Source organism: Drosophila subpulchrella, unplaced genomic scaffold (genome assembly GCF_014743375.2).
Source record: "Drosophila subpulchrella strain 33 F10 #4 breed RU33 unplaced genomic scaffold, RU_Dsub_v1.1 Primary Assembly Seq354, whole genome shotgun sequence".
In the NCBI taxonomy this organism is placed as follows: domain Eukaryota; kingdom Metazoa; phylum Arthropoda; class Insecta; order Diptera; family Drosophilidae; genus Drosophila; species Drosophila subpulchrella.
This window is the reverse complement of record NW_023665577.1, coordinates 8,659,895-8,685,808: the sequence shown is the minus strand read 5'-3', so window position 1 is coordinate 8,685,808 and position 25,914 is coordinate 8,659,895. Positions and strand designations below refer to the sequence as shown.

General features: G+C 44.3%; 6 protein-coding genes across 7 annotated transcripts; 3 read left to right on the top strand and 3 right to left on the bottom strand.

Annotated features, from left to right (window-relative positions):
* Positions 1–1,393: 1,393 nt before the first annotated feature.
* On the bottom strand, positions 1,394–10,648 carry LOC119560147. Of its 2 annotated transcripts, none has more exons than XM_037873501.1 (7): positions 10,298–10,648; positions 5,390–5,520; positions 5,233–5,338; positions 4,349–5,167; positions 2,436–4,282; positions 2,231–2,376; positions 1,394–2,174 (listed from the first exon to the last, which is right to left on the bottom strand). In XM_037873501.1, the coding sequence occupies exons 2-7, from the start codon at positions 5,485–5,487 to the stop codon at positions 1,975–1,977; spliced, it is 3,216 nt and encodes a 1,071-aa protein (XP_037729429.1). In that variant the 5' UTR covers positions 5,488–5,520; positions 10,298–10,648; the 3' UTR covers positions 1,394–1,974. The 2 variants fall into 2 exon arrangements, with proteins under 2 accessions (XP_037729429.1, XP_037729430.1); XM_037873502.1 differs by having other exon boundaries at positions 5,390–5,514.
* On the top strand, positions 5,585–6,831 carry LOC119560148. The gene has a single exon (XM_037873503.1). It carries the CDS (start codon positions 5,698–5,700, stop codon positions 6,775–6,777), a length of 1,080 nt encoding a protein of 359 aa, XP_037729431.1. The 5' UTR covers positions 5,585–5,697; the 3' UTR covers positions 6,778–6,831.
* A 747-nt stretch (positions 10,649–11,395) lies between the features above and the next one.
* On the bottom strand, positions 11,396–15,558 carry LOC119559757 (eukaryotic translation initiation factor 3 subunit A). The gene is made up of 4 exons (XM_037872827.1): positions 15,364–15,558; positions 14,181–15,265; positions 11,796–14,127; positions 11,396–11,684 (listed from the first exon to the last, which is right to left on the bottom strand). Exons 1-4 carry the CDS (start codon positions 15,410–15,412, stop codon positions 11,635–11,637), a joined length of 3,516 nt encoding a protein of 1,171 aa, XP_037728755.1. The 5' UTR covers positions 15,413–15,558; the 3' UTR covers positions 11,396–11,634.
* Positions 15,559–15,643: 85 nt separating this feature from the next.
* LOC119559758 (tRNA (guanine(10)-N2)-methyltransferase homolog) lies at positions 15,644–19,750 on the top strand. The gene is made up of 3 exons (XM_037872829.1): positions 15,644–15,846; positions 18,002–18,797; positions 18,857–19,750. Exons 1-3 carry the CDS (start codon positions 15,721–15,723, stop codon positions 19,399–19,401), a joined length of 1,467 nt encoding a protein of 488 aa, XP_037728757.1. The 5' UTR covers positions 15,644–15,720; the 3' UTR covers positions 19,402–19,750.
* A 433-nt stretch (positions 19,751–20,183) lies between these two features.
* On the bottom strand, positions 20,184–21,619 carry LOC119559759 (putative lipoyltransferase 2, mitochondrial). The gene has a single exon (XM_037872830.1). The coding sequence runs from the start codon at positions 21,570–21,572 to the stop codon at positions 20,865–20,867; it is 708 nt and encodes a 235-aa protein (XP_037728758.1). The 5' UTR covers positions 21,573–21,619; the 3' UTR covers positions 20,184–20,864.
* A 145-nt stretch (positions 21,620–21,764) lies between these two features.
* On the top strand, positions 21,765–25,913 carry LOC119560833. The gene is made up of 6 exons (XM_037874480.1): positions 21,765–24,255; positions 24,317–24,470; positions 24,528–24,652; positions 24,718–24,820; positions 24,894–25,165; positions 25,227–25,913. The coding sequence occupies exons 1-6, from the start codon at positions 22,145–22,147 to the stop codon at positions 25,330–25,332; spliced, it is 2,871 nt and encodes a 956-aa protein (XP_037730408.1). The 5' UTR covers positions 21,765–22,144; the 3' UTR covers positions 25,333–25,913.
* Position 25,914: the final 1 nt, after the last annotated feature.

Here is a 25,914-nt window from a genome sequence, read left to right as displayed (position 1 = left end):
TCCCTGCCAATCCCACCAAACACACTGAAGAACTTTCCTGGCCGTCAATCCAGGCTTGGCCACCTTCTGGGCCGCTTCACCGCTTCTCGACCACGACCGTTTGCGTCACCATACGCTTCAAAAACTGATCGATTTTGTTGCGATTCAGAAGCCATTCGCATGCGTCGATACGGTCAAAGATGCACCCATACATCGAGCTCCTTAGTGACTCCAACTTCTTCAACTTGTTTATAATGGTTTGATGACTCATGCCCAGCTCTTGACCGATGCAACGGCTGCTACTATGGCGGTCTCTTTCGACCAAGTCAGCGATTTTATCGCAATTTTCGACGACAGACCTCCCGGAGCGTGGCGCATCTTCTACCACCTCTACACCAGAACGAAAATGTTGACAACATCGTTATGCGGTGGAAATGGAAATGGTCCACAAACTGCACAAATTTCATTGGCGGCTTGAGATGCATTTTTGCCTTCATCGTGGTAGTACTGTACAATATGCCGTATATTCTCTTTATTGTTGCTCCATGTTTGCGACCCTATAACTCACGAACGACTAAAACAACAACAAATCATGAAAAGACCTTCCCAAAACTGTATAGCATGATCCAATGCGACGAATAAAACTAGAACTACGCGCTTGCAGCGACAGCAAGACTTTTCTTGACAACATATACTTTATGGGGTCAGAAACGCTTCCTTCTACCTGTTACATACTTTCCCACAAATATTGGCACACAAGCTTTGGTGTTAGTTTTTTAAAGTCATTTAAGCGATACCCTTTATGGGATCGGAAATGTCTTCATATCGAGAGTGTAATATACTGCATGGGGTCGCAAATGTCTCCTTTACTGCGTTGCTAACCTAAGACGGAAAACATAACATCCTCTGTAATGGTTAAAAAATTAGAAATGAATAAGGCCTCCTCCTTGTTGCACGAGCATAACACCCAAGGTTATTGTAAAAAGAAAAAATCAAGATTTATAACAATTGGTCCGATTCAAATTCATTTGTTTGAAACTAGAAAAATTTTATTAAATTATCAAAAGGGAAGTAGTATAAAAGATATAAAAGGACAACTAGTTTCTGCTACTAACGTAAATTTTTTGGGCCGTAGTTTTTAAATTAGCAAATCATATTAAAAAAAATTACTTTTTTATTTGAACTTATTTCGTGTCAGAGAAATCCTATTAGAATATAATAAAGGCTACATTCAAATTCAGAGTTTGAACTTACCATTGCTAAAATTCATTTATAAAAATTTGAAAATCGAAACAAGTCTAACTGCAATTTCCAAGTTGAAGATTTCAAAATAGCCTAAGTGTAGCTTTTGTGGATAATGTGGTTGTAATTCAAAAGTTACTGAGTAAATTATAAGTACGTAAAAAATATGTTCTTTAAAAACTAATATCAAAGTTTAGTTATCAACAGTTTAATTCTCGGCAGACGCATGCTGCATGCGCGTTCCTTGCTCTCTCAAAATACATCAATTTTTTACATATTTGATATTTTCAACACATTTGATTTGTTATTGTTGCAGGGGTGGCTGGTTGTGTTTTCAGTTCAATTGATGTGGTGGTTAGATACATTTTCATTTACAAAGCTATTTGAGTGCATTTATCTATTTCTATGGATCTTCTGCTAACTTACATGCAATAAATGACTTTGTATGCATTACGCGGTTATCACAATTCCATTTTCATTTCAATTTCTTGTTGTTTTGTTTTTAGTTTTCATTTTCGGTCAATACAATTACCCTAATGTATATTGCAATAGATTTATTGCTTGCATAGCTCTGTCAACTATGTTACGATAAATTATGAATTATAATCAGGCTTTTCAGTTATACAGCTAGAAACTTCGGGATTGGTCTACAGTTATGCAAGAATAGTAGTAGAAGAATGGTTGTAACGTGCTTCATATTCTCAGAAAAATTAAAATTAAAATTACGAAATTAAGCAGCTTTCTGCCAAAATGTCACATCTGATTGTTCTCTTGGGATACAGAAGCTGGAGCTCGTTGTGGCTCGACAGGAGGAGTAGCTACCGCCGGCTTACCAGCACTTAACTTTGCCTTTACTTTAAGCAATAAGGCTTCGAAAGAGTCTTCCTGTACTTTCGGTGCTGGTGCCTCCTTGGGAAACACATACGAGTGGTAATTATTGATACCAGCATTATCTAAAACGAACAAATTAGGAAAGTCCGTATCATGAAGCTTGAAATATTTTACTTACCCAAGTCAGCGTAGGATGCACGACAGAAAGCACGTCTTCCTCCAAAGCTTATATCATACATGTTAATTTGCGAGTCTCTAGGACTCGTGTCGATGGCCGTGAATGCGTCCTGCGCTCTTTCGTAGGTGACAAACCCGTACTTCATTCTAATATAAAAGATAATTAGTTGTAGTTTAAAATATTTGTTCAGGCTTTTCCCTCTTACCCATTTTCTTTGTAATGTATTGTTATCTGTTTAATGCTTCCATAAGGCAAAAATTTTCGACGTAACAGTTCCTTTGTGGTCTCCTGCTCAATGCGACCGACGTAGACGATTCGCCGCTCCTCTACGGCCGGTTGCGAAACGTTACGATCGGTGAATCCGCGTCGATTGTTGTTATTAGGGCAGTTATTGTTAGGGTAGCGCGAGCCAGACCTTGAACGCGAGCGGGAACGCGAGCTGCGTAGTTTGTTGTGCGGACTGCGGCTACGCTCGCGATCGCTTTTCTCGGAGCCGGAGCAGGACGAGGAGTCGCTGGCCCTCTTTTGGTTTTTGGAACGTCGTTTGTTGTAGCTAGTGCGACGTTGTCTGCGCTCGTACCTGCCTGCCTCTGAGTAAGATGAAGAGCTCACTGAGCTGCGATGGCGCTGTGTGCTGCGAGAAGAATAACCGCCGTTCCCAGTACTGCCTCCCAAAAATGTTGCTGCTGCATCCAAGTTACGCAGCTGCTCAATCGAATCAGATCGCGATCGAGATCTGTATGACACAGAACTGTTACAGTCCGAGGATGAGCCACTCGAAGAATTGGACATATTTGAACCCGAACCATGGGGTCGTCGCTTGCGGTAATTACGTCGCGTACGTTCTCGAGACTTTCGTGTGGGAGGAAGCGACAAGAGTGGGAATTCCGGTTGCAGATCAGTTTGGGTGGCAATGCTTACAAGAGTTTTGCGCACCCGATCTTTGGGCAAGTGCATAATGACCATGTCTTCGCCATGCTGAACATTTTTGTCAGTCGAACTCATAGCTTGTGTGGCAATGGACGGTATCGTCGCGAGGGTCGTGCTACTGGTTTGTCTGACAACTTCGCTTTGTATGCTAGCTATTAGGGAGTTGCTTATGTTCTTAGTGGTATCTTGACCGTTCGATATGTTGTACAGCAAAACTGATGACTTTAAAAGAGAACGAGGGGAGGCCTTGCTTAATTGATTAGGCGGTATTGTTATGTCCGTATTGCAACTAACTGAGACTATTATAATCTCCTCATAGTTCGAGTTAAGTTTGTTGCTGGGTGGACAAATCACTGGATCGGGATCTTCAGTTTCCATACAATATGTGTCCTTGACAATATCCTTAAGTGGCGGCAACTTAGTTACCCGTGGCACCTTTGCTGATACGCGAGAATCGATTATCTTTAGCTGTTGAGCCCGTTTCATCTCTAGCATGCGCAACACCTTGTTCTTGGCTACTGTAATCGGATCCATAGGCAAAGAAGTTTGTTCTTTACTGGGGCACTTCAGGCTGTTAACAATGTTCACTATTGCTGCTTTCTGAGGCGATGGGGTAGGCTTTAAAACAGGGCAAGGAGTGGAGAACTTGCTGGCCACTTCTAATTTCGCCTGCTTTGCCGGAGTCGGTTTGCTTTTTACGTTGCCAACGCCGCCACATCGACGCTGTTTGTACTCTTCCAGATTTAGCTTTCGCTTTGGGGCTGGCGTCAGCGTCACAGTCGAGGTTATCGCGGAGGTTGGTTGTGCCGAAGATTTTTCTGGCGCACACGCTGCCACTGCGGCGTCCCTTTCCTGCTTAAGGAGTGAAAGGTTTTTTCCACCCAAACCTAGACCTGTACATGGAATTTGGTTTGCTGGCGGCTGCTTGATATTTAATAATTTAGAAGCCTCGTTTACTTTTTTAGGTGCTATCTTGGATGGCTTGGACAAGAAGGTACCTCCAACCTTTCGCTTAAGAAAGTCACACTGCTTTTTATTGGGCACTAGGCAAATATTTGCAGGTCTCGGTTTGCTTACAGTTGGAGCTGCGAGTTGATGGGTCTCCTGTTGCATGGGTTTATTCTGTGCAAAATTTGACAGAAACTTTTAATAATAATTTTTAATTAATAACTTAGCCTTACTTCTTACCTCTTTAACAATCGGCAAGGTCTTCTTGGGACACCAGGAAGGGTCCGCACTTACATTGTCCACATAGCTCAAATCTGTGGAATTTGGAACTGATTCCGTTGTCTGACCAGTTGCCCAAATAGTCTCATCCACATCGATAACATCGACAGTTTCAACGTCGATAATTGAGTCCGAGTCATAATCAGAGTCCCTTGCCTTGGCGGAATGAACTTTTGGTTTTACCACAGTCGTTGACACGGATGGATATAAAACTGGGGCTACTACTGCCTCAGTGTTAGGTTTAGGTGTTTCCTGTGCTTGCAGAGACTCTTTTATGCGACAGGCGTTTAGATTTTCGGCAAAATCATCTTTGGTAATAAAGTCAGCTAAGTCAAAGTTATTGACGTCGATATTTAGTCCGAATGCATCTACTTCTGAGATAACTGTGTTTGTACTCAGCGTTCGTCCCTTGCGCTCACTGGCGCTCTGCGGGGTGACGATTTTGTCATTGACGGGGAACATACTTTGGTCCTGATCCTCGTTGTCAATATCATATTCGTCTTCGTAGTCGCTGGAATGCGACTCATAGTCACCAATCGATGAGCTGTCAGTGCGGGTCCGAAATGTGGAGGCACTGCACTGGCTCTGTGCGTCCTCCTCTTCTGTAAGACAGTCAACCCCAACATCTTCTCTGTCATACTCTACAATAGCGCTTATCTGGCGCTGCTGCTCGTAGGCCACCTCGACGTCACTGTCGGTGATGGCCTGGTAGACCTGGGCATTAAGCACGTTTGCATCTTGGTCGCCCAGCTCCTTTTCCACAAAGTCACTGTAGATCAGCTGTTCAAAGAATAAGTATCGATAGAACTGGTGACCACTTGAATGCCTTTCAAGACAAAACCTACCAGATTCTTTCTGTTTTGCAGATCCTCCTCCCGGTTGGTGCCGAGGAGGGACTCATCTGTGGGCACAATGGGCAGAATACCGTTAAGTGTATCTGTCAGTTGTAAACTGGGAGTATTGCATGAGTTTGTGATCATTTTGTCAGTAACAGACACTTACTCATCGTTAGATGACCAGAAAGTCGGATCAGATTCGTATTTGGCGTAGTTTCCCTCAAAGGGATCTTCTTGGAAAACATTTAGCATTCGGGAATCCATTGCTGCTTACAAGCACATCAGCGTATACTGCAACTAAATAAAAAACATTTTTATTTGGGGTTCTTAAGGTCAAAATTAATCAAAGCAGTTTTTTCGTTATCAATCCAACCACATGTACTTTTTTAAAAGCCAAACATCAAATACATATAGGCCTGTTGGATAATCGACGTTTTAAACTCACATCGTATTAAATCTGATACCAAACGAGAGATGCCAAAAAAAGTGATAACAAGGCGTCAGCGCAAAGCTGCAGAGTCCAAGCGAAAAGCCGAAGAAGAAGCGCATCAGAAAGGACCTGGATCCTTACAAACGGGGGGTGTGAATAAATGTGACGAACCTGGTATCGGAGGTGACAAACCTACTGACGCAATCCCAACTGTTCAAACTAGAGATTTAATGGTAAGCAAAAGAGCTGAAGAAATGCCCAAGGTGTTTTTGGGTAGAAACAAGAAGGATGGCAAGCCAAAACTACCGACTTCGAATCAAGCTGGCGATAAATTACAGAATACGGATCAACCATGTGATGCTCTGCAAAAAATTCGAAAATCTAGTCATAGAAAATCATTTCTCTCAGAGGTCAAAAAAAGTGCCTTGAACTTGGAACAAGTTTTTACTACCTCTACTACATGGTATGACCAGAATAACAAGTCCCTTTCACAAGAATCAATGATAGCCAGTAAAGCGACTGACACTATTAATATTAGAACAGCTGCTAACTCGGTCTTCCCATTGGTATCCAAATTTTGCAAACAAATTAAGTCTCATTTGCATACGGTCCTTCCCAAGCGAAACGGTCTGGTGTCAAGTCCCCAACATCTAAAGGAAAAAGGAGCCCAGCGAACTCCAGATTTTCAGTTGAAGGTCAACGAGCTCATGAGTTTAAAGACGGAACCTTTGCTGGGATCGGGGATAAATATCCAAACTGATCAGAACCGCGAAGGAGAAAGTTGGACCCCGGCTGCCCTTCCAATGGTGCCGAGTTCGGAGACAAATCCGAGCTCCGGGTACGAAGCACCACTAAAGGTCTTGGGCAACACGGGCTACTTTATTTTGACAGGCACAAATGCTCGGCAGGCCCTTCAGCTTACTGAACTTGCGAGAAAGAATGTTGATGTCCAATCATATTTGCAGCTACCATCCGAGATGATGGATCAAGTGGAACAACAGATAGCTGAGCTCGACAGAAACCGTGAACAAATTCTGGAGAAGATGCGTAATAAGCATACAATTCTGGCACAACCACGAGCATCGCGAGAAAAGAAGCAGCACAAAACACATAAACAAATCTAATCATTTTTAAGACTTAATACCGTGAAACCAAATAAAAGGTCCAAAGAATGCAAACAAGCCTAAATCAAGCCGATGGGTTATTAATTTGGTTTATTATACCCGTTACTCGTAGAGTAAACGGATATATTGTCTTCTTTGGAAATAAGTTAACAGGTAGAAAGCTTTTTAGACCATACACCCAGAAAACATCTCTGTTTAAGAATTTTGTCTATAGACGCTAGGGGGCGCTATATGATAGATGGCGCGTTAGTAAAAACAACCGATTTGCTGCAAGCATCCATTCATCTTGCGCTCCCTTTAGCTGAGTAACGGGTAACTAGTCAAAGCCAACGACCATAGCTTTTCTCTTGTTTTAAAGAAAATGTTGAGTATTTCCTAAAAAGAAAATTTCAGCAATAGAGGGAACTAACCCAAATAATTCTAGTCGAATTTACATGTTACATTTATTTTTCATTATTAGTAACTGTTTATTAATATTAATACGTAAAATGAACTAAAAAAAACATTATAATATAATTTTAATTTTAATGGTGTTACTGAAATGTTACCATGGTTGCCATTTTTATACAGAAAAACGTGACAACTCTACTTTCAACGACGGGTGGAGAAACATCATTTAAAATTTTTAAATAATGTATTGCTGAAAACTTAATGAGGTTGCCTGCAAATACTTTTTATACCAGCGACTTCCTCTGAGGTGCTTTGGATAGATCCTGTCGGATCGTTACACGAGGCTTGAAGATAGATGTGGTGAATAAGCAGATGTATATTAATAAAAACCAAACCATTTTTAATGGATCTCTAAGAATAAGCTTATCTCTTAGTATATCTCTTGGATAAAGTTAATTTCGGGATTTCAAAATAAAGTTTTTGTTTCAACATGAATCATACAAGTTTTTTGTTTACGTATTTTTTATTCTTTTTATTTATTTAAAAAAATATTTTTTAAAAACATCGAAATTAAAAAAAAAAAAAAACACCTTTTCTTAACCCTCTAGTGCCCAAGACCGCCTCCAGACGGGTAAGGTTAAAAACACCGTTATTTTAGTCTTTTCATTCCTTTTGACTCGGTTTTGCGTTTTTTCTAATTCGGGGAAGTCCAAAAACTAAGTTCGTTGCGTTTGGAATACATACTAGAGCTTGCGCAAGCTGCTGTAGTCATTTGAAGCAGAAAATTTGTGCTACTCGGACGAAATAATTATTTGCAAATTAAGTGCAAAATATAAATATTTTTTTAAAATATTATAAAAAGTTTGTTGCTGGAAAAAAAAATTGTACCGTGTTGCTGATAGTCTCAAGGACTCAAAAAACGAAACCCACATTAAAAATAAGATTTCGTTAGCTTTCTATAGCTTTTATAAGGTATCCCGTCTAGAGGCGGTCTTGGGACAATTCGGGAAAAAAAAATTATAAGGTAAGTTTGAAAGTGGAACAACCTATGACATATTTAAGTACAAATAATTGCTTCAGTAGACATGGAGCGACGACAAGTGAATAAGCTATCAGCTCTTTCCGACGTGGAGATTGAAAAATGTTTAAATTCCATTGATATTGACATTGATACGGACGGAGAAGAAGAATTGGAGGAAGATTTGACTGATGATGTTTGCGAGGCAGCGCGTCCTGTCAATGAGGAAGATGAAGAAGCGATTGAGAAAGTTATACATATGTCGGATTCTATGTTGGCTAGAGAGATTTGTGTAACTTCAAGCGGAAGTCCTACTCCTTTTGCAAAATTGTTGTCACCCTCAAGTTCGATTGCATCCAATTCACCTCAAGCACAGAAACGCAAACGCAAAGCGCCTGCTGAGCAAAATATTGAGCAAGCACAATAGCTGAATGTGTAGGATCTGTTTGGGCTATAGACCCAAAATCACCGCTTTTCAAAAAGATGTTGTGGCGCCAAACGAACCTAGTCATGGATAAATCTGCAATATCCTTTAATGAGCCTGACCTCGGAGCACTTAAAAATCTGGATACGCCATTCAAGTGTTTTCAATTCTTTTTGAGTGATACTATAATTGAGCATATCACGCAGCAAACAAATTTGTATGCTGCCCAAAAGGATGTCAATACTTCGTTTTCTACAACCAATTTAGAAATTCGAAAATTTATTGGCATTTTATTTTTTATGTCAGTTTTTCGCTTTGTGAATTTAAGTAACTTTAGTTTTAATTGTTGTTTTATTTGTTTTTGGAGCCTTTCTTTAAGTAGTTTATAATAAAACGTGTAAGCAAAAGAATTGATTACCTAATTTTTTGTTGGCCTACCTTCCCAAAGCCGCCTCTAGGCGGTCCAAGGATATAGTCCTATAAAACTCGATCCATGCAAAAGTAAAAGTTTTTCTAAAACAAACATTCACTTTTGATACATAATGAATCCAAAAATAATTTTTTTTTTGGAAAAGAAAATTTGGGCACTAGAGGGTTAACAGCCTTGAGGTTCCTGGCAGCTGATAATCATCTGACTAAAACTCCACAATTTTGCGAAATGCGAATGTCATCGATACGATATTTCAAAAATGTTCGACAACCCTTCTATATGAAATAGTCGCGAAATCAGCAAGAATCGTTGTCTTGCTCAGGGAAGTTAACTTCGGCAAGCCGAAGTTTGTATACCCTTGCAGTTATAAGAAGTAATCAATGTTAGTAACACCATGTTAAATTTTTAAGGATTGTTGTCTCAATGCGTTGCAAACCTCTGACTAAAAACATAATACCCTCTGCAAGGGTATAAAAATAAGATTTGTTAGGTTGTATGTTGTCTGGCCAACTCTAGCTTATTTGAACCGCATGTTTCATTTACAATTAAAAGGAAGTGACCACAACATTTCGTTAAAAGTAGGGAAATTCGTATGCGATTATAACAAATGGGAGTCGTCCGATTAGGGCCGTTTTAAACTGGATCTGCGAGCACATATTAATATAATTATATGACAAAATTAACGACAATTGGGAAAGTTTTCGTAAAGTATTTATCATTTTTGAATTTTTTTGCTTTAAAAGTGGCTAGAAAGTAGCCGTAAAACAGCTGGAACGGCAACTCCGCGTGGCATCTGCAGTAGCCCCTAAAACAGCACCCTTAAGACATTACCAGCAACAGATCAACAGGTCGGGAACTAGCGTTGGATCAGCCTTATATTATGACAACGTTAATCGAACTTAAAGCATACACTTCGAGCCAAAAACACGGGAAGCCGACAATAACAAACATGCGCACACTCCGCAGCGTGAAGAAGAAGCAGCCCGCACATGTGTTGCCCCAACCACGTGTAAGTGTGTGCCCGCGATGGGAGTGTGCGTAAATGCCGCCGCCACGCCATGTGCTTTTGATTTTTTACGAACAACAATCGAATCGAAAACCTCTCGCACGTCTTCACTAGCACCTTTCACATTTTGTCACATTTGTTTGGAAAGCTGTTTTCTTGGGGAGCTGCTTTGAGGCCACTGGCGAAATACAGAGCGGATTCTCGTTCCAACTCGCTATCGGCAAACTCAAGGGGTCCGCCGTGCAACATTACCTTCTGAAATCGCAACTGCTCGCAGCACAGAATCACTCTGTTATTAATATGTGGGCCCACGTTAGCCGAATCGTTTCGTATTTGTTGCGGCCGTCTGTTTTAACCTCACATGTTCAGCGCCGCGTCTGCAGCACCCTCACACGCACAGGCCTTATTCGGCCGACAACCAGCAGCAGCCTTTATGCGTCTCCGCCACTCAAAGGACACCCACTATTCAAGGTTGGCCAACGTCACTTCACGACAATGCATCCACAAACACTTTATCTCATGAGTCGGGAATCACACATTGCCCAAAATATGTTCACGTGGAACGACTTGTTTCGCGGCAGCGGAGTAAACAGTGTGGCCAGTCATGAGTCTGCTGACAATCCTAACACCAAGTTCTGGCAAAAATACCGAGTAAGGGCTGGAGAAGTATGAATGGTCATTAATTTAGCTATAACCGATGGTGGTTTATAGCTATTTATTCAAACATCCAACATTATTTACAGAAATACGTTATATTTAATTTATTATCTGACCGTGGCTTAGGCAAATAAAGGTAGGGTATGGAAATTCCTTAACTGTTGAATTGTTTAATTTTGTTCAGCTCTTTTTCAGCGGATCCATACAAGCTCCATTTTAAGAAATTTCAAAAACCAGAGTTTTCACCTTATTTTATTAAAAAGCCATGGCAGACCTGTAACTTTCTGTATCACCAGTAAGCATTATTCACTTTAAAATCAATTTAGGCAGTATTTATATATTTCTAATTATATTATTAATCACCTACTTATGCTGATAAATAAAGATAACAAGTTTTTACTTCCGAAAAAATGAAAAACAAGTCATAGCTGCTTGAAAATTCAACAGGAACCATTTATGATGAATTTTTAACATTTCAGCAATCCAACAGTAGGGAATACTTAGAGAAACACAGCAGTAAGATTTTGTTGAAACTTTAAATCAATCGGTATATTTTGAAAATATTTTTCTGGAAACTATCCCGTCGATATCGATTATAATAATATTATATTATACCCTAACGCTTATTGGTGTCCAAAGTAAATAAAATGGGTTTACAAAACAAAATATTTGCGCCCTTGGGAAAGAATACTATTGATAATTTAGAACGTGTTTATTTTATTCGAAAGTACTTTAAGGAGTAGCGGTTCACTGACTAACTCCTTTTTAACTGTCTGGCACAAGCATTGAATAGATTTAGTATACCGAGCCGAAGAGGCTCTATTCCAATAAAGTACAAATCGGATAAAATGAAAACTTATAAAGATTATTATGTTGCGTATATACGAAAATGCTGGGCAACAACGAATCAATAAACGAAGATCCGGAGCAGTTTAACGACGCTTGACACTGGTCCATTCACCATCATCGGCGGCTTTGTTCTCTAAAAAATATAAAATGTTATGAATGTGTCCCCTTAACCTGGTGGTAAGTCATACATTAGGGTGGGTCACTTTTTTAGGCCCCATACTAATCGACATGCCCTACTACTCACCTTTGTCTTGGGGTTGATCACGCTTAGCTGCGGGTTTTTCCTCGCGAGGTCCAGGAGCCGTACGCCAGTTGCCGCCTCCGCCGCCACTGACTGCTTCTTTAGGAGCAGGTCCGCGAAGATCCCCTCGTGCGTCGCGCACATCTCGATCGCGCCTTTCGCCAGTCGTACGGCGATTTTCCCGATCACCCTGACGTGGTGCGTCGCGCCAGTTGCCGCCAGTCTCGCGCTGAGGCTCTTCAGTACGACGTGGGCCTTCGTTGCGACGGAATCCACCGCGGTCATCTCGATCATCTCGTTCCCGGCGCTGTCCATCGTCACGGTCACGGCGAGGTCCATCGTCCCTATCCCGGCGAGGTCCATCGTCCCTATCCCGGCGAGGTCCGTCGTTGCGGAAGTCGCGCTCTCGCTCTCCGCCACGTCGCCACTTGTCGTCTCGGGATTGGGGAGCTCCACTGTCTTTGGGGACAGCAGCACGCTGGGAATCTGGCTCACGTCGTACACGCCACGAGGAGTCCGCTCCTTCGTTGTCCTTGCGGTCACGGTCTCCTCCACGTTCCATGCGATCTCCGCCACGTTCGACGCGGTCTCCACCACGTTCGACGCGGTCTCCACGTTCGATGCGCTCTCCTCCACGCTCAATACGATCGCCTCCACGCTCTGTACGTTCACCTCCCCTCTCGATACGTTCCCCACCACGGTCGTTGCGATCGCTGGCCGCAGGAGCAGCTCGACGCCACTCCCCGGCACCGCCGGCAGAGGCAGTTGGACGGTCACTTCCACGGGGACGCCAGGTGTCGCGTTCCTTCTCGGTGCGTTCGCGCTCCACGACCACCTCCCGGGCTAGACGCTCACGGTCTTCCTTGATTTTGCGCTCGGCCTCCTCCTCCTTGGCACGCTGCTTTTCGTATTGTGCGCGCCGCTTCTCGTCCTCGGCCTCACGCTCTAAACGGCGGGCCTCTGCTGCGGCGCGTTCCTCGGCAGCCTGAGCCAAGCGAATCTCCTCCTCTTTTCGGAGACGCTCCTCCTCCTTTTCGCGAATGAAAGCCTGGCGGCGCTCCTCTCGGCGTCGAACAATGCGGTCAGCCAAGCGTTTTTTGCGCTCCGCCTCCAGGGCAATCTCGAACTTCTTGAGCTTTTCAACGTAGAGAGAAGCACGTTCCTTCTTAAGCGCCTCGAGGAATTCATCCCGGTCGGGATACATGCGTTTGAGACGCTCCTGCTGGCTGACAGCGTCCTTCCGTTCGGCGATGGCATTCTCAATGCGCGTCTTCTCGGTGGCCTCCCAGAACTCCTTGTCCTTAACCTGCTTATCGGCCAAGTATTTTTCAAAAAGCGGAATCTCCTCCAGGCGTTTGGCACGCTCAAAGTAGTCGATTTTCTTCTCCTGCGATTTGAGCTTTGATTGCAGTTCCTTGGCCTCGCGCTGCAATTCCTCGCTCTCCCGCTTAGCGATCTGCTCGGCGTCCAACTTCTTGATGCCTTCCTCGTCCAGCTTGGAGAGCATCTTCTTTCCGTGGGCCGTTTGCGAGATTTGCTGCACCTTTTCCTTCAGACTCTTCTCCCGAATGGCTTGGATCTCGTTTTGATGGCGCTTACGCTCCCGCTCTTCCTGCTCCTGCTCGAGGCGCTTCTGCTCGGCCAGTTTTGCCTTGCGCGATTCTTCCTCCTGGCGCCTGGCCTCCTCTTCCTCGCGTGCATTGTTCTGCTTCTCGATGTACTCCTTTCGGTCCTCGATGATCTTTTGGCGCTGAAGGATTCGCTGATGCTCGCGATCCTTGATCTCGTGGTAGTGGTGCACCATCTGGGTGCGGAGCTTGGCCCGCTGGTCCCGTTCACGGTTTGGATAGACAATGGAAACGGCCCTGGTCAGCACGGTAGACATGTTAACCAACTGGGAACGGATCTGTTCCGACGGCATGGACTGCAGTGCAGGCCCGTCGGGTCGGTACTCGCGCTGGCTTTCGGTCAGATCAGTGCCGAAGTAGATGCTGTTCTTCTGGTGGTCGATGCGGATCTGCATGTCGTTGTGTCGCACCGACTCGACCAATAGCTTTTCTAACTCAAAAATGTTGCAGAAGCTGGCCAGCTGCAACAGACGCTGAAACTGGATGCTTTCATAGACCTGAGAGATCTGACGAATCAAACGCATGATGGTGACGTCCTTCAGGGACTGGATGTAGGGAGTGAGTAGAGTGTTCTCGGGACCGCCCTCAATGACGTCCACAATAGACTGAATGCGCTTGCACAGGTTTAGTGGGTTAAAATCAACCTCCAGCCAGTTATACAGATTGCGGAAGTCCTCCGATACGAGTTGGGGAACATTTAAGCGTACCTTAAATTTGCTTGGATTAGTAACTAGTCATTTTGAAGATTTGCTATACATACCACTTCGCGAATAAGCGAAACTCGGGTGGGCGGCTGGGGAAGACCCAGGAGCACGGCCAGTTTCTGTGCCTTTTCCAGAGGGCTCTTGTCCGCCTCGATGAACCTGTCGAATTCTGGATGGGCCGAGGGCAGCGGAATAGAAAGGGTAGCCAGAAGGACATGGGCAGCCATGCGCTGCAAATCGTCCTTGGTCAGGTTCTTCTTCAGCTCACGCGTCAGCTGAAAGAGCTTCAGCAGGGCTGCAGCGTGGAAGAGCTGGTTTCCCGCCTTGCTGAAGACCATGGCCAACTTCTGGTAGTAGTTTGCCATGGTCTTGGGCACGGGCGTCTTCTTGGACAGGGCCATCAGACCGTGGATATCCTCGATAGCCTTGTAGGCCTCCTGCCACAGCTCCATCTGGATGGCAGAGTCGAGCAGGTATAGCCTGGTGTCCAGGCAAAGCTGCTGCGTCTCCACCTTGTTGATCGAGACACCAGTGGTCTGGTTGCTGCTCTTGCAGATGTCCTCCAAGTGCTTGCGCAGCTTGTCGCACAGGCGCCGGAACTCGCTTTTGCGGTTGTACTTGAGACAGAACTGGAAGGCCATCCGGGCGATGTCGTGGTACAGCGCCTCGCAGTGGGTATTCACGCGGAGCAATTCCAAGCACTGGCAGTAGGACTCCCAAAGAAACTTGACCCACGGCAGCAGAATGGTGCGGTCGGAGCGGTCCTGGGCGTCCTCGCCGCACACGGCACTCATCAGGATGCTCTCGGGCGTGGCAATATTGTCCAAGTCATCCAGCTCCAGGACGGCCACGGCCGCTGAGGACTGCGCCTGAGCGGCCTCCGTGTGCTCCTCTGCCATCTTTAGGTAGCCGCGGATAACGTTCTCCAGCGAGTTCACGTTTACCAATTGGAACATGTTCCGGTACTGGAAGAGTCCCTCCTTGGCGATGTGCGACTTCTTGAGTTCCACGCACAGGTACAGGTACTTGAACATGAGCGGCTCGATGACCGTCTCCGAGTAGGCATAGTTCCATCGCTTGTTCCGGAACACTTCCTGCAGAGTGTCCAGCGCCCTCAGCGGCTTGCCCACCTCGATGAACTCTGCGGCGAAAAAGAGACGCGTCGTATTAAGAGAGCGCAGTTGCGGGGCCACGGCTTTTCTCTTCGGTCACCGCATGGAAAATTTTCAGCACACTCACCATTGGCTCTTTTCAGAGCATTTTCCGGGCGTTGCGTGTAGCGAGCCATCTTCAATTGCTTGAATTACTTGCGGCGGCACTTGAAATTGATTTTGTTAACAGGTCCAGACGGTTTTGGGACCTGAATCTGCTGAAAATTGTTAAAATCTTCGGCTCGCCTACGTGTGGCCTGCGGGATTTATGCAAAATGGCCGAGTTGACGGCTCGCATGGTTGCACGCAGCCGATATTATCGATAGTGTATATCGGCACTCGATAGTTTACCATTTTGAGCCGGCCGCACGACAACCCTTCCCCGATGTAAACAAAAACACGCGGAGAACTCGGATGTGAATCCACCCAAAAAACTAAAATTTAAATGACCAGCTATAGAAAATACATCTTGTGGTTCGCCCAGGAGCATGTCGACTTTCGAGTTCAGGAGTTCGACTCGCTTGTTAAAATGTTCGGACTCCAGGTCCGGAGGCTCACTGAACAGTCCTTGGTAAATTTGAAATTCTAGACTAACATTTTAAAATTTAATTCATTATAAACAAGAATCCCGTTCTTTCACTTTGAAAAGCCAATGAGAGACATTTCCGACCACATAAAGTGTACATATTTATTTATGTATACATTAGGGTTGACTTTTTAAACTCTTGCAGACGTTTCCGACTCCATTAAGTATATACATATGTATGCATATTATTGACACTGGACAAGTCGATCTAGCCATGTCCGTCTGTCCAATTCTACGAAAACTAGTCTCGGTTTTAAAGCTGTTGGGATGAAACTGTCACAAAAGTCTTTTTCAATTGTAGGTTGTATATAAGTCGGAAAAAGCCGGAACGGACAACTATATCCCATAGCTCCCATAGAATCAATCGGAAAGATAATGAGAGAAAATATTTTAAATTATGTAATTAATTATAACTAGGAAAGTAACTATAGCTTCGTTATTTTAATGCCCGTTACTCGTTAAGTAAAGGATTATATGCATTACATTCGTTTGAAAGTACGTAGCAGGTAGAAGGAAGCGTTTCCGATTTAATTTTAAATGGATGATCCGATTTCGACACTTTTTGGGATTAAGATAGATTTTTATAATACAAAAAAATGGCATTTACTCTTTTACAAAATCCTTAAAAATATGGGGTCTATGGGCGTTAGAGTAAGCGTGGCACCCATCTAAAATAAACTTGCATTGTCCCAGAACTTCAAGAATCTGCATGCCAAGTCCAAACTAGCATTTATAGTTTCCGAGATCTCAGCGTTCATATGGACGGCTAGATCGACTCGGCTAGTGCTCCTGAACAAGAATTTATAGGGTCGGAAACGCTTCCTTTACCCTTTAACTCTACGAATAACGGGGATAATAAAAACACCCCTTAACAATGTAAGGGGTCGTGACGATCGCACCTCAACTTACAAAAGTTCTGATATCAAATTATGTGACGAAAAATTCGACATCATTCGACTAAATAAATACACTTTCCAAAATTGTCTAATTCGGCACGCTGCAATAGAATAGAGAGAAAATTAAATATTTTGCTGAAGCGGGCAGAATGGGAATACCTCGTTACCTCGTTAAGAGGTGTTTTTATTTGATATATGTGTAGACTACATTGTGTATAGTACATTGTAAGCTACAACTCAGCAACCTTTGAAAATTTTAAATTTTTCAACAATTTAGTGACTATAAGGCGTCTGTTAATATCGTAAAAACTCGATAAAAAATCCAAAATAAACAGAGACATGTACTATTTTAAAGTTACCGTCCGAAAGCTACTACTATACACAATTAAATGCAAATTTGCTGCGACAATTCGATATTAATAAGTGACACACAAATGGGAAGGAGAAGCCATAAAGGTGTAAAAATTAAAATTATGAATTTTAAGATCTTGGTAATATTTATATGGTGTTAAACAGGTCAATTTAAGATACTTTTCTTAACACTTTTGGAAAAATCGGCTAGTTTAGAGGAAAACAGCTATAAATAGCTAACCGAATAAAAACATTTTAGAAAGTGTTTTTATTTGTCACACAATTTAATATCAGAACTTTTGTATTTATGTTGGGGTGCGATTGTCACGACCCCTCACTTCGTTAAAAGGCGTTCATATTTCATTAAACTAAGTTGTATTTTAACCAAAACCATTTTTTAAGATATCTCGAATCAACAATCTTTCTTACCAAAGTACCACAAACATAATAGAGAACGTCAGACTCATCTCAACAAATGCAAGCGGATAAGAACGGGTACAAATTTTGAAAAGTCTAGCATTTACCAGCTTTTGAGGTGCAACTATAAAATAATGAGTTTCCGTGTAAATATTTCGGAAGCTAACAGAATAACAAGAGAGGGAAATTCGAGTCCGTGCAGTACTTTCCGAAATGAATCTGGCAACAGATTTGGGAAATTCGATTCCGTGTGAATCTTTCGGAAGTAGATCCTAGATTTCAGCGTTCATACGGACAGCCGGACATGACTACATCAACTCGGCTAGTCATCCTGATCAAGAATGTATTTATTTTCTTTATAAGGTCGGAAACGCATCCTTCTACCTGTTACATACTGTTTTACTCTACGCGTAACGGGTATAATAAGAAACCAACACACTGTAAATAAACCATGTTTACGCATTTTTATTTTGTAGAAACCCTTTTGGTTGGTCGAGTTCCAAGACAAGGAAGCTGCCCTGAAATACGCTTCCCGATCTGTTTTGCTACGTGCGATTTTCGAGCTCTACGCCCACGCCAACAACTTAACCGAATTTCACGAGACGCTTCGGAATCACGTAGACACAAATCGACACGCGCTGGCAGGATATTTCCGACCAGATACCAGCTTCAAGATCGTGGTGGAGACTTACAACAAGCACTTCAGCCAGCGGGAAAAAGTCGCGAAAATCGAGACTATGGATTATTTACCGATAGAAGGACCGGTCAACCTGAAGAATCCCCAGGTTGAGTGGTGGTACATCGAATTTTGGGGCCTGGATCCCACAGATGTGCCGCCCGAACCTAAGGACATTCTATTTGGCCGACTGTTGGCCTCTGGTCAGAGGCATCTTATCAAAGACCTGTCGTTAAAGCAGCGGAAGTTCATCGGGAACACGAGCATGGACGCCCAGCTGAGCCTGCTGATGGCCAACCAGGCAATGGTGCGCGAGGGTGACCTTGTATTCGACCCCTTTGTTGGCACGGGCTCGCTTTTGGTAAGCGCGGCAAAGTGGGGCGGCTATGTGCTAGGAGCCGATATAGACTACATGATGGTGCATGCTCGCTGCCGACCTAGCCGCATTACTCAGAAGGTGCGCGAGAAGGACGAGAGCATCCGGGCCAACCTAAAACAGTACGGTTGCGCGGATCGCTACGTAGACGTGGTGGTTGCGGACTTCTCCAACCGATTGTGGCATCCTCGCCTCTCTTTTGACAGCATCATAACAGATCGTAAGCCAACATTTTACCGCCCTTTAAAATGTGTATAAATGGACCCCTATTCTTTTAAGCTCCTTACGGAATACGCGAGGCCACAGAAAAGGTGGAGACGAAGAACAGCTCCAAGGACAACACTAGAAGAGAGGACATGGTGCATTATCCGTCAACGTCGCACTACTCCTTGCAGAGTCTTTACGGAGACTTGCTGGAGTTTGCTGCAAGGCACTTAAGACTGGGTGGTCGCCTTGTGTGTTGGCTGCCTTTCCACCGCGAGGACTACGACCCCAAGATGCTCCCACACCATCAGTATTTGAATCTGTTGGCCAACTCAGAGCAGCCATTAACTGGGAACACTGCACGACGCTTGCTTACCTACGAAAAATGTTCCGAGTACAGTTCGCCAGACCGGTCGTTGGCAAGCGCAACACAGATGTCCACGCTCTCACAGGACTTTAGGGATCGATACTTTAACAACGATCTGGAGTCACGCAAGGACCGTCGAATGCGAAAGGCTGAGCAGCGGGAACAGGGCCGTGTCGAGATGGAAGCGCGAGGAAAGATTCCCTCGAATGGGCGTTCTAAAAAATGTAGCCTTAACAAGGCTCGTTTTAACTGATAATTTGGACATTAATTAAATATAAAGAAACGAATATAAATATTTATATCCGTAGATTACATGGTATAATGTATTCGATGAAATTTATGTAACAGGTAGAAGAAAGTTTTTCTGACCCTATAAAGTGACTAGGATCACTAGCCGAGTGGCTCGACATCATATAAGCGTTACTCAGGTAACCATTTTAATCACCAGAGTGTGTGAAGGCGACTACTATATACATAGATCCGCAGAATTAACAATCTGTAGTTTCAAAATATTATTTAGTAAGCTAGTGTAATCTTTCTCTCGGTTTACTAAGATTAACATTACAAAATTTTATGTTAGTCATCCGTGGTCACGTATGTTATTAAAGAATCACTGCCCATCACGTATATTTTATTCTCTGTTTTGGGGACTAGCCTTCTATAAAAGCAATTACCATTTTTAGTTAGGAAAGCACAAATGTTTTTTATAGCATAAAACTTAAAATAGAAGAATAGGCGACTTTTTTCGCGGAAAAACTTTTGGTCCTAAGTTCTTATGAAACCGCGGGCCATCGAGTAAAAAGAGGTTGAAATAATTTTATAACTATTGTATTAGTTATAATTTAAAACTATTGTACTTGGAAAATTTAAGCAAAGGCCGCGTGATTATCATTTTGCATTACATTTTCAGCGACATATGTATACATAGCACATACATATCTGTAGCGGTAGTTGTTTAGAAACTATAAGGCGTACACTCAGAATATTTCAGAGAAATTTCTGAAACTTAATTACAAAATTAAATTGTAATGGCGGTTTTATAAATTTTAGGGTTAATTTTATTTTGAATATATTCATGGTTTCCGACCTGTTGACTGGCGGCGACTTAAGATATAATTTACAAATCCCAATAAGTTCGTAAAGTACCCAAAGATCCATGAGATTTTTTAGACCATTTTTTTTAAACCAAGCTCGAATCGCATTTGGTCTCCATTTTATGGTGATTTTGTAAAAATAAGGGCGAAACGTTGGTTTCTAAGGCCGACTTAAATCATGTTTATAAGTGTAATTTTGGCTGTTTTCATAGACTAAAAGTCATTTAACCATCTGTCTTGCAGGTGCTTGGTTTGATAACTAGTTAGTAGTAGTTATTTGAGTATAAAAGGAGATGTGAAGTAGTCAATAGGCAATAAACCTTTTTACTTTACAAGTATCGGGTATACCTACATACGTATTACAAAGCATAAACAAATTTTACAATTTGGTAACTTCCATGTCAAATAACTCTGTTAATCCTATCATCCTAAAGGCTGTTAACAGTTTCCTTGTTGATAAATTGCTGAAATTTTTGGAAACGAAGTTTGTGTAGAACTGCTGATAAAATTCAACTAATTAATAGTTTAGGGAATACCCTGAGTGCATCAGATCAGAAAAATCGATCCATAATTCAAATAGCTTAACTTTGTTTTATGTACAAAATACGTAGCATTATAGTAGTTATTTTACTTCTGCACTTTTTGTAACTTTGCCTTCGGCCTGATCCTGCAGGCGGCATTCAAACACATTGGCAAAGCTGCTCAGGAGTGCGCCGCTGGCCTCCTGGACGGGGACATGTCTGTCCAGCTCCTGGCTGAGCGAGGTCACACCCTTGCCCTCAATTCCGCAGGGCACAATATGCTCGAACCATCGAAGGTCCGTGCAGCAATTGAGGCCAATGCCGTGCGTGGTGACGTAACGGGAGCCGTGAACACCGATTGCGCAGATCTTTTGGTTGCCCACCCAGATGCCGGTGTCCTTGGTTGTAATGGCATTGGGAATCCCCAGCTGGCGGCAGGCTTCGATGACCGTCCGCTCTAGCGTGGCCACGTACCAGCGCATGCTCGCCTTGAACTGGCGCAGGTGCAAAATGGGGTAGGCCACCAACTGGCCGGGGCCGTGGAACGTGATCAAGCCGCCGCGATCCGTGCGCTGGAAGTCGGCTCCCAGCCGGCGGAGTCTATGCTCATCCTCCTCCGTGTAGTCCTTTGTCCTCAGGCCGACTGTGTAGACGGGATCGTGCTCCTGCAGCACCAGGTAGTTTCGGAACTCCGAGGGTGGGTCCAGAATCTGGGTAGACTTCGCCAGGCGTTGCTGCAAGTGCATTCCCTCCGCGAAGCTATGGCGTCCCGCTCGTACCACGGTCACCAGGGGTCGGCTCGATGTCATGTTTTGACTTTTTAATAATTAAAACCATTCTGCAAGGTTTAATATTTAAAAAATACTAGCTTTACAAAAATACTAACAGTCTCCGGGTCCTATCGATAAATTGATCGATATATCGGCTTGATGTGCAGACTTGTTGCAATAAAAAACGCAGGATATTGGTTTGTTCGCGATTGTTAGCAAATTGAAAATTATTAATTCCATTACCTTTAAAGAGTACTTTGTATAAATATTCGGCTCCGTAAACCCTTATCGATAATTTGTTTATGATTGCGATTCGCGAATGACATTCACGGGTGTTCGCAATTATGGTTGTAATGTAATGGACCTCTTCTTCTTGCAAAATTTGACGTTTGCAATAAGAAGATAAAAAATACTTACACACGCACGCTTCGGGTTTTATTGGGAGTTTGGCGTGAAAATTGGGCCCGAGCCAGCCCACTGAGAACCGTATTCTCGCTGGGATCGCAGCAGATTCGCGGCTGATTTACAGACGGTGGACACATGAGGCGCGCATGAAATTCCAATAGGAGAGCGGAGCTGGTGCGCAAAAAGCACAGGCTCCATCGAGGAACATGGCGACACGTCAGGACGACGAGCTGGGGGGCGGCGCGGCCGAACCCGCCCCCTTTCGCGTCCTTCCCCACACGGAGGAAGTGGCCAACTTCCGGGCCCACCAGCAGCATCAGCACCAAAACCAAAACTACCTGATCCACCAGCAGCAGCACGGCCAGGCATCTGGGCCCATGATGTGGCCACATCCGCCGTCACATCTGGCCGCACCCCCGTTTCCGCCCCATCTTCAGCAGCAGCAGCCGCAGCCGCACTTGTACAACGAGTACCTGTACAACCTGACCTACTCCGGGCAGCCAGGCCAGCCGGAGACCTACTCGGTACTGCCTGTGGGACACGGAAACTTCCTCAAGGTATACCACTGCCCGGAGAACCCAGTCAACGAGGCCAGCGCTCAGCTCTTCACGCATATCAACATGGCCCCGCTTAACCACCATCAGCTGCAGCAGCACCAGACCGCTTCGCCGACTACGCCGCACCCGACTCCGCTCTATGAACTGTTTGCTACGAATCCTCTGACCTTGCCGCAGACCCAGCAACAAGAAGCCCAGCAGCGCCAGCCTCAGCAGACGCAGACTCAAACTCATACTGCCCCCCAAATCATTCATTCGCCGAGCAGTGCTAATTTGCTTATCAACAACCTGGTTAATAACTGGTCACCCAACCTAACTGGCGGTAGCTACATACAATTCGGGGATGAGGCTAACGAGAATGAAAACCACCAGGCTGAACCACAGACAACCCAGGCACAGATATCAAAGCAGGTCCAGCAGCAGACGCCGGAGCCTCTGTCGCAATCCGTCAGCCCACTGCCAGTGGCCTCCAAACCTGCAAAGGCCCACAAAATAACTTTGGCCACTGCCACCGTCTCACCAACTGCCATCAACAAGTCGAGCGTTGTTGTGCCTGGTCATACCGAGGGCAAGAAGCGCATCGTGGCCGAGGTAAAACCCATGCCCATGTCGTACTCCGATGTGCTCAGCAAGGGCACAAAATCGAGCGCCACTGGGGGAGAGATGCGAGCAGGCAACGCAGTGGACTACAGTACACAACCGCAGCGGCGTCAGGGCAAGGAGGATGGAAATGGAAATCGCGAGATGCGCATGGCGAAGCGTTCGCCTATGCACGACTCCAAGGAGATGGGTTCGGCGGCGGCCAGTGTTGGACATGCGCACGCCAGTCGAGGTAAGAAGCGAGGTCCGGCCAACCAGGCTGCAGCGCTCAAGGTGCAACAGTCTCAGCCCCTCCAACCGACCTCGCTACAGACGCAGATCAAATCAAGCAAGCCTATAAATCAGGACAAGAAGCGGCCACTGCAGCCGAAGAGCTTCAGCAGTAACATCAAGTCTACAGAGCAGAAAACAACTTGCGCGTCGGCCCCCTCTAACATCAGCTTGCAAAATCACAGCAATTTGACATCGACCACCAATGTTAGCAACTCATCACGCAAATCAGGCAATAACAAACCCAATTCCTATGGAAGTCACTCGAATCACACTGGAGCCAGCTGCAATTCGGGCAGCAGTAATAACAGCAGCACCTTTAATTACTCCAGTAATAACAATGTTAGTTCCTCTTCGTCCAAGCGGTATTCCTCCTCGAATCTTAACTCGAATAACAGTTCTGGCTACTCCTACTCATCGAAGCGCAATCGAAGCAATGCCTATTCCTCGTCCAACTCGCCCACCCATGCCAACAGCATTTCCAGCAGCCGCAACTACCAGTTGGCAAAACGAATCCTGCACACTTGGTGGATATACACTATGAAACTTTTAACTTGGCTGTTCTATTTGGTCTACGATATTATTGTCCTGGGTTTCAGCATGGCCTACGAGCGGATGACTCTGGCCTACGTGTCTGGATTGACCTATGCGCGGCAGCTGCACAAAGAACTGAAGCAGAACTCTGGAAAGCCGAGCATTTGGTGGCGAAGTTACTGGCGTCGATTCGACGCTCGATTTGCCAAGAACTCACGCTGGGCCGTGTGGAGACGTTTTTATAAACGCAAACCTCCTGAACCCACATCTGAGCAGTTCAAAACTGGACGCCTGCCACAAACCGGCGAAGAGGCAATGTACTCTCTGCTGAATTGCAAAGGGAAAGATGCATACAGGTGAGCTTTGCTTAGCGATTGTTCAATGGCTTGTCGTCCAACAAGTGTATATTTATTTCAGCATACTTGGTGTCCCACCAGACAGCTCGCAGGAACAGATCCGTAAGCATTACAAAAAGATTGCCGTGCTCGTACATCCCGACAAAAACAAACAGGCCGGTGCTGAGGAGGCTTTTAAGGTGCTTCAGCGCGCCTTTGAGTTAATCGGAGAACCGGTAAGGAATTTTAATCTCAAATATTGGGTGCCTGACTTACATTGTTTTCAATTTTAGGAGAATCGTCTCATTTATGACCAAAGCATCGCCGAGACACTGCACGCTGAGAAAGCGTGGACGGAGTTGCATGATCTACTTTCCCAACTGCAAACCAAAATGGCTGAAGCAGCCAATACCATAAGGTGCGTATGACCCAAGAGTTCAGGCTTTGAGAAGCACTGACCCTTATGTTCGCCTCCCCAAATAGGTGTAGCACCTGTGCCCAGCGTCATCCTCGCAAGCTAACCGAACGCCCTCATTATGCGGCGCGGGAGTGCGCCTCCTGTAAAATACGGCATTCCGCCAAAGATGTAAGTGTGTACTGAGATCTTAAAATGGATTTTTGTATACAAACTCTTTTTTACTCTTTGTTTTTGGCGATAGGGCGACATTTGGGCCGAATCCAGCATGATGGGCTTGCGGTGGAAATACCTGGCGCTAATGGATGGTAAGGTCTATGACATAACCGAGTGGGCCAACTGCCAAAAAGGAGCTTTGTCACATTTGGAACCAAACTCGCACATGGTGCAGTATCGCATTGTACGCGGTGCTCAACAACAACAACAACAGCAGCAGCAACAACAACACCAGCAATCGCAGCAGCCACATCACGATCGGGGTGTTCATCATCCAGGCGGAGGAGTCAGTGGGGTTAGGTAAGGGACGATTTCTTAGAAATTATGAAATATTATAATTAATATATATTCTGTCTTTCAGCGAAGCTACATTGCACGAGTTCTTAGACAATTTGTATAGCGGTCAGCACCCGGGTGCGTCAAACGCCTTCGCCGGAAATGCTCGTCGGCGAACGCGACGTAACTAAACATCGGCATTGTCTTAAGTGTTTTTAAATCTCTTACCTACGGTTATAACCCACCCAATGCGTTGCCGTCGGCTGCTTGGTCCTTACTCTCTCCCAAACAAAGCACGCCTGCAGCAGCTGGCCACTCATCTTCCCTACTCTAACCGCATTGACTTACAACTTGATCAAGAGCCATATTCATTTTTCCAAGCTGTATTGTTTAATATTTCTTTACAGAAGATTGTGAAATTGTTTGACTTGACAAATTGAATTGTTAAATTACTACAACTTAGACTAAATCTATGTTTTATTCTTTAGTTTCTGCCTACCTTTAATGGTCAGCTTATCACGCCTAGCTCTTAACAAAAAACTTTAGTTCTAAGTTCTAAGTTAACTATTCCCGTCAATTTCTAAGCGAATGCGACGGCACACGTGTAAAATTTAACACATCCAAATTAAACAAACATTAATGTTAATAAAACAATATTTAACGCAGAAATATAAATTTGATATAAATGCTTAGTTCACCGAAATTATATAAGGTCACCTAGTTTACGAAATGACCCGATGGATGGTTGCTAAAATAAATCACAAAGAAAATAC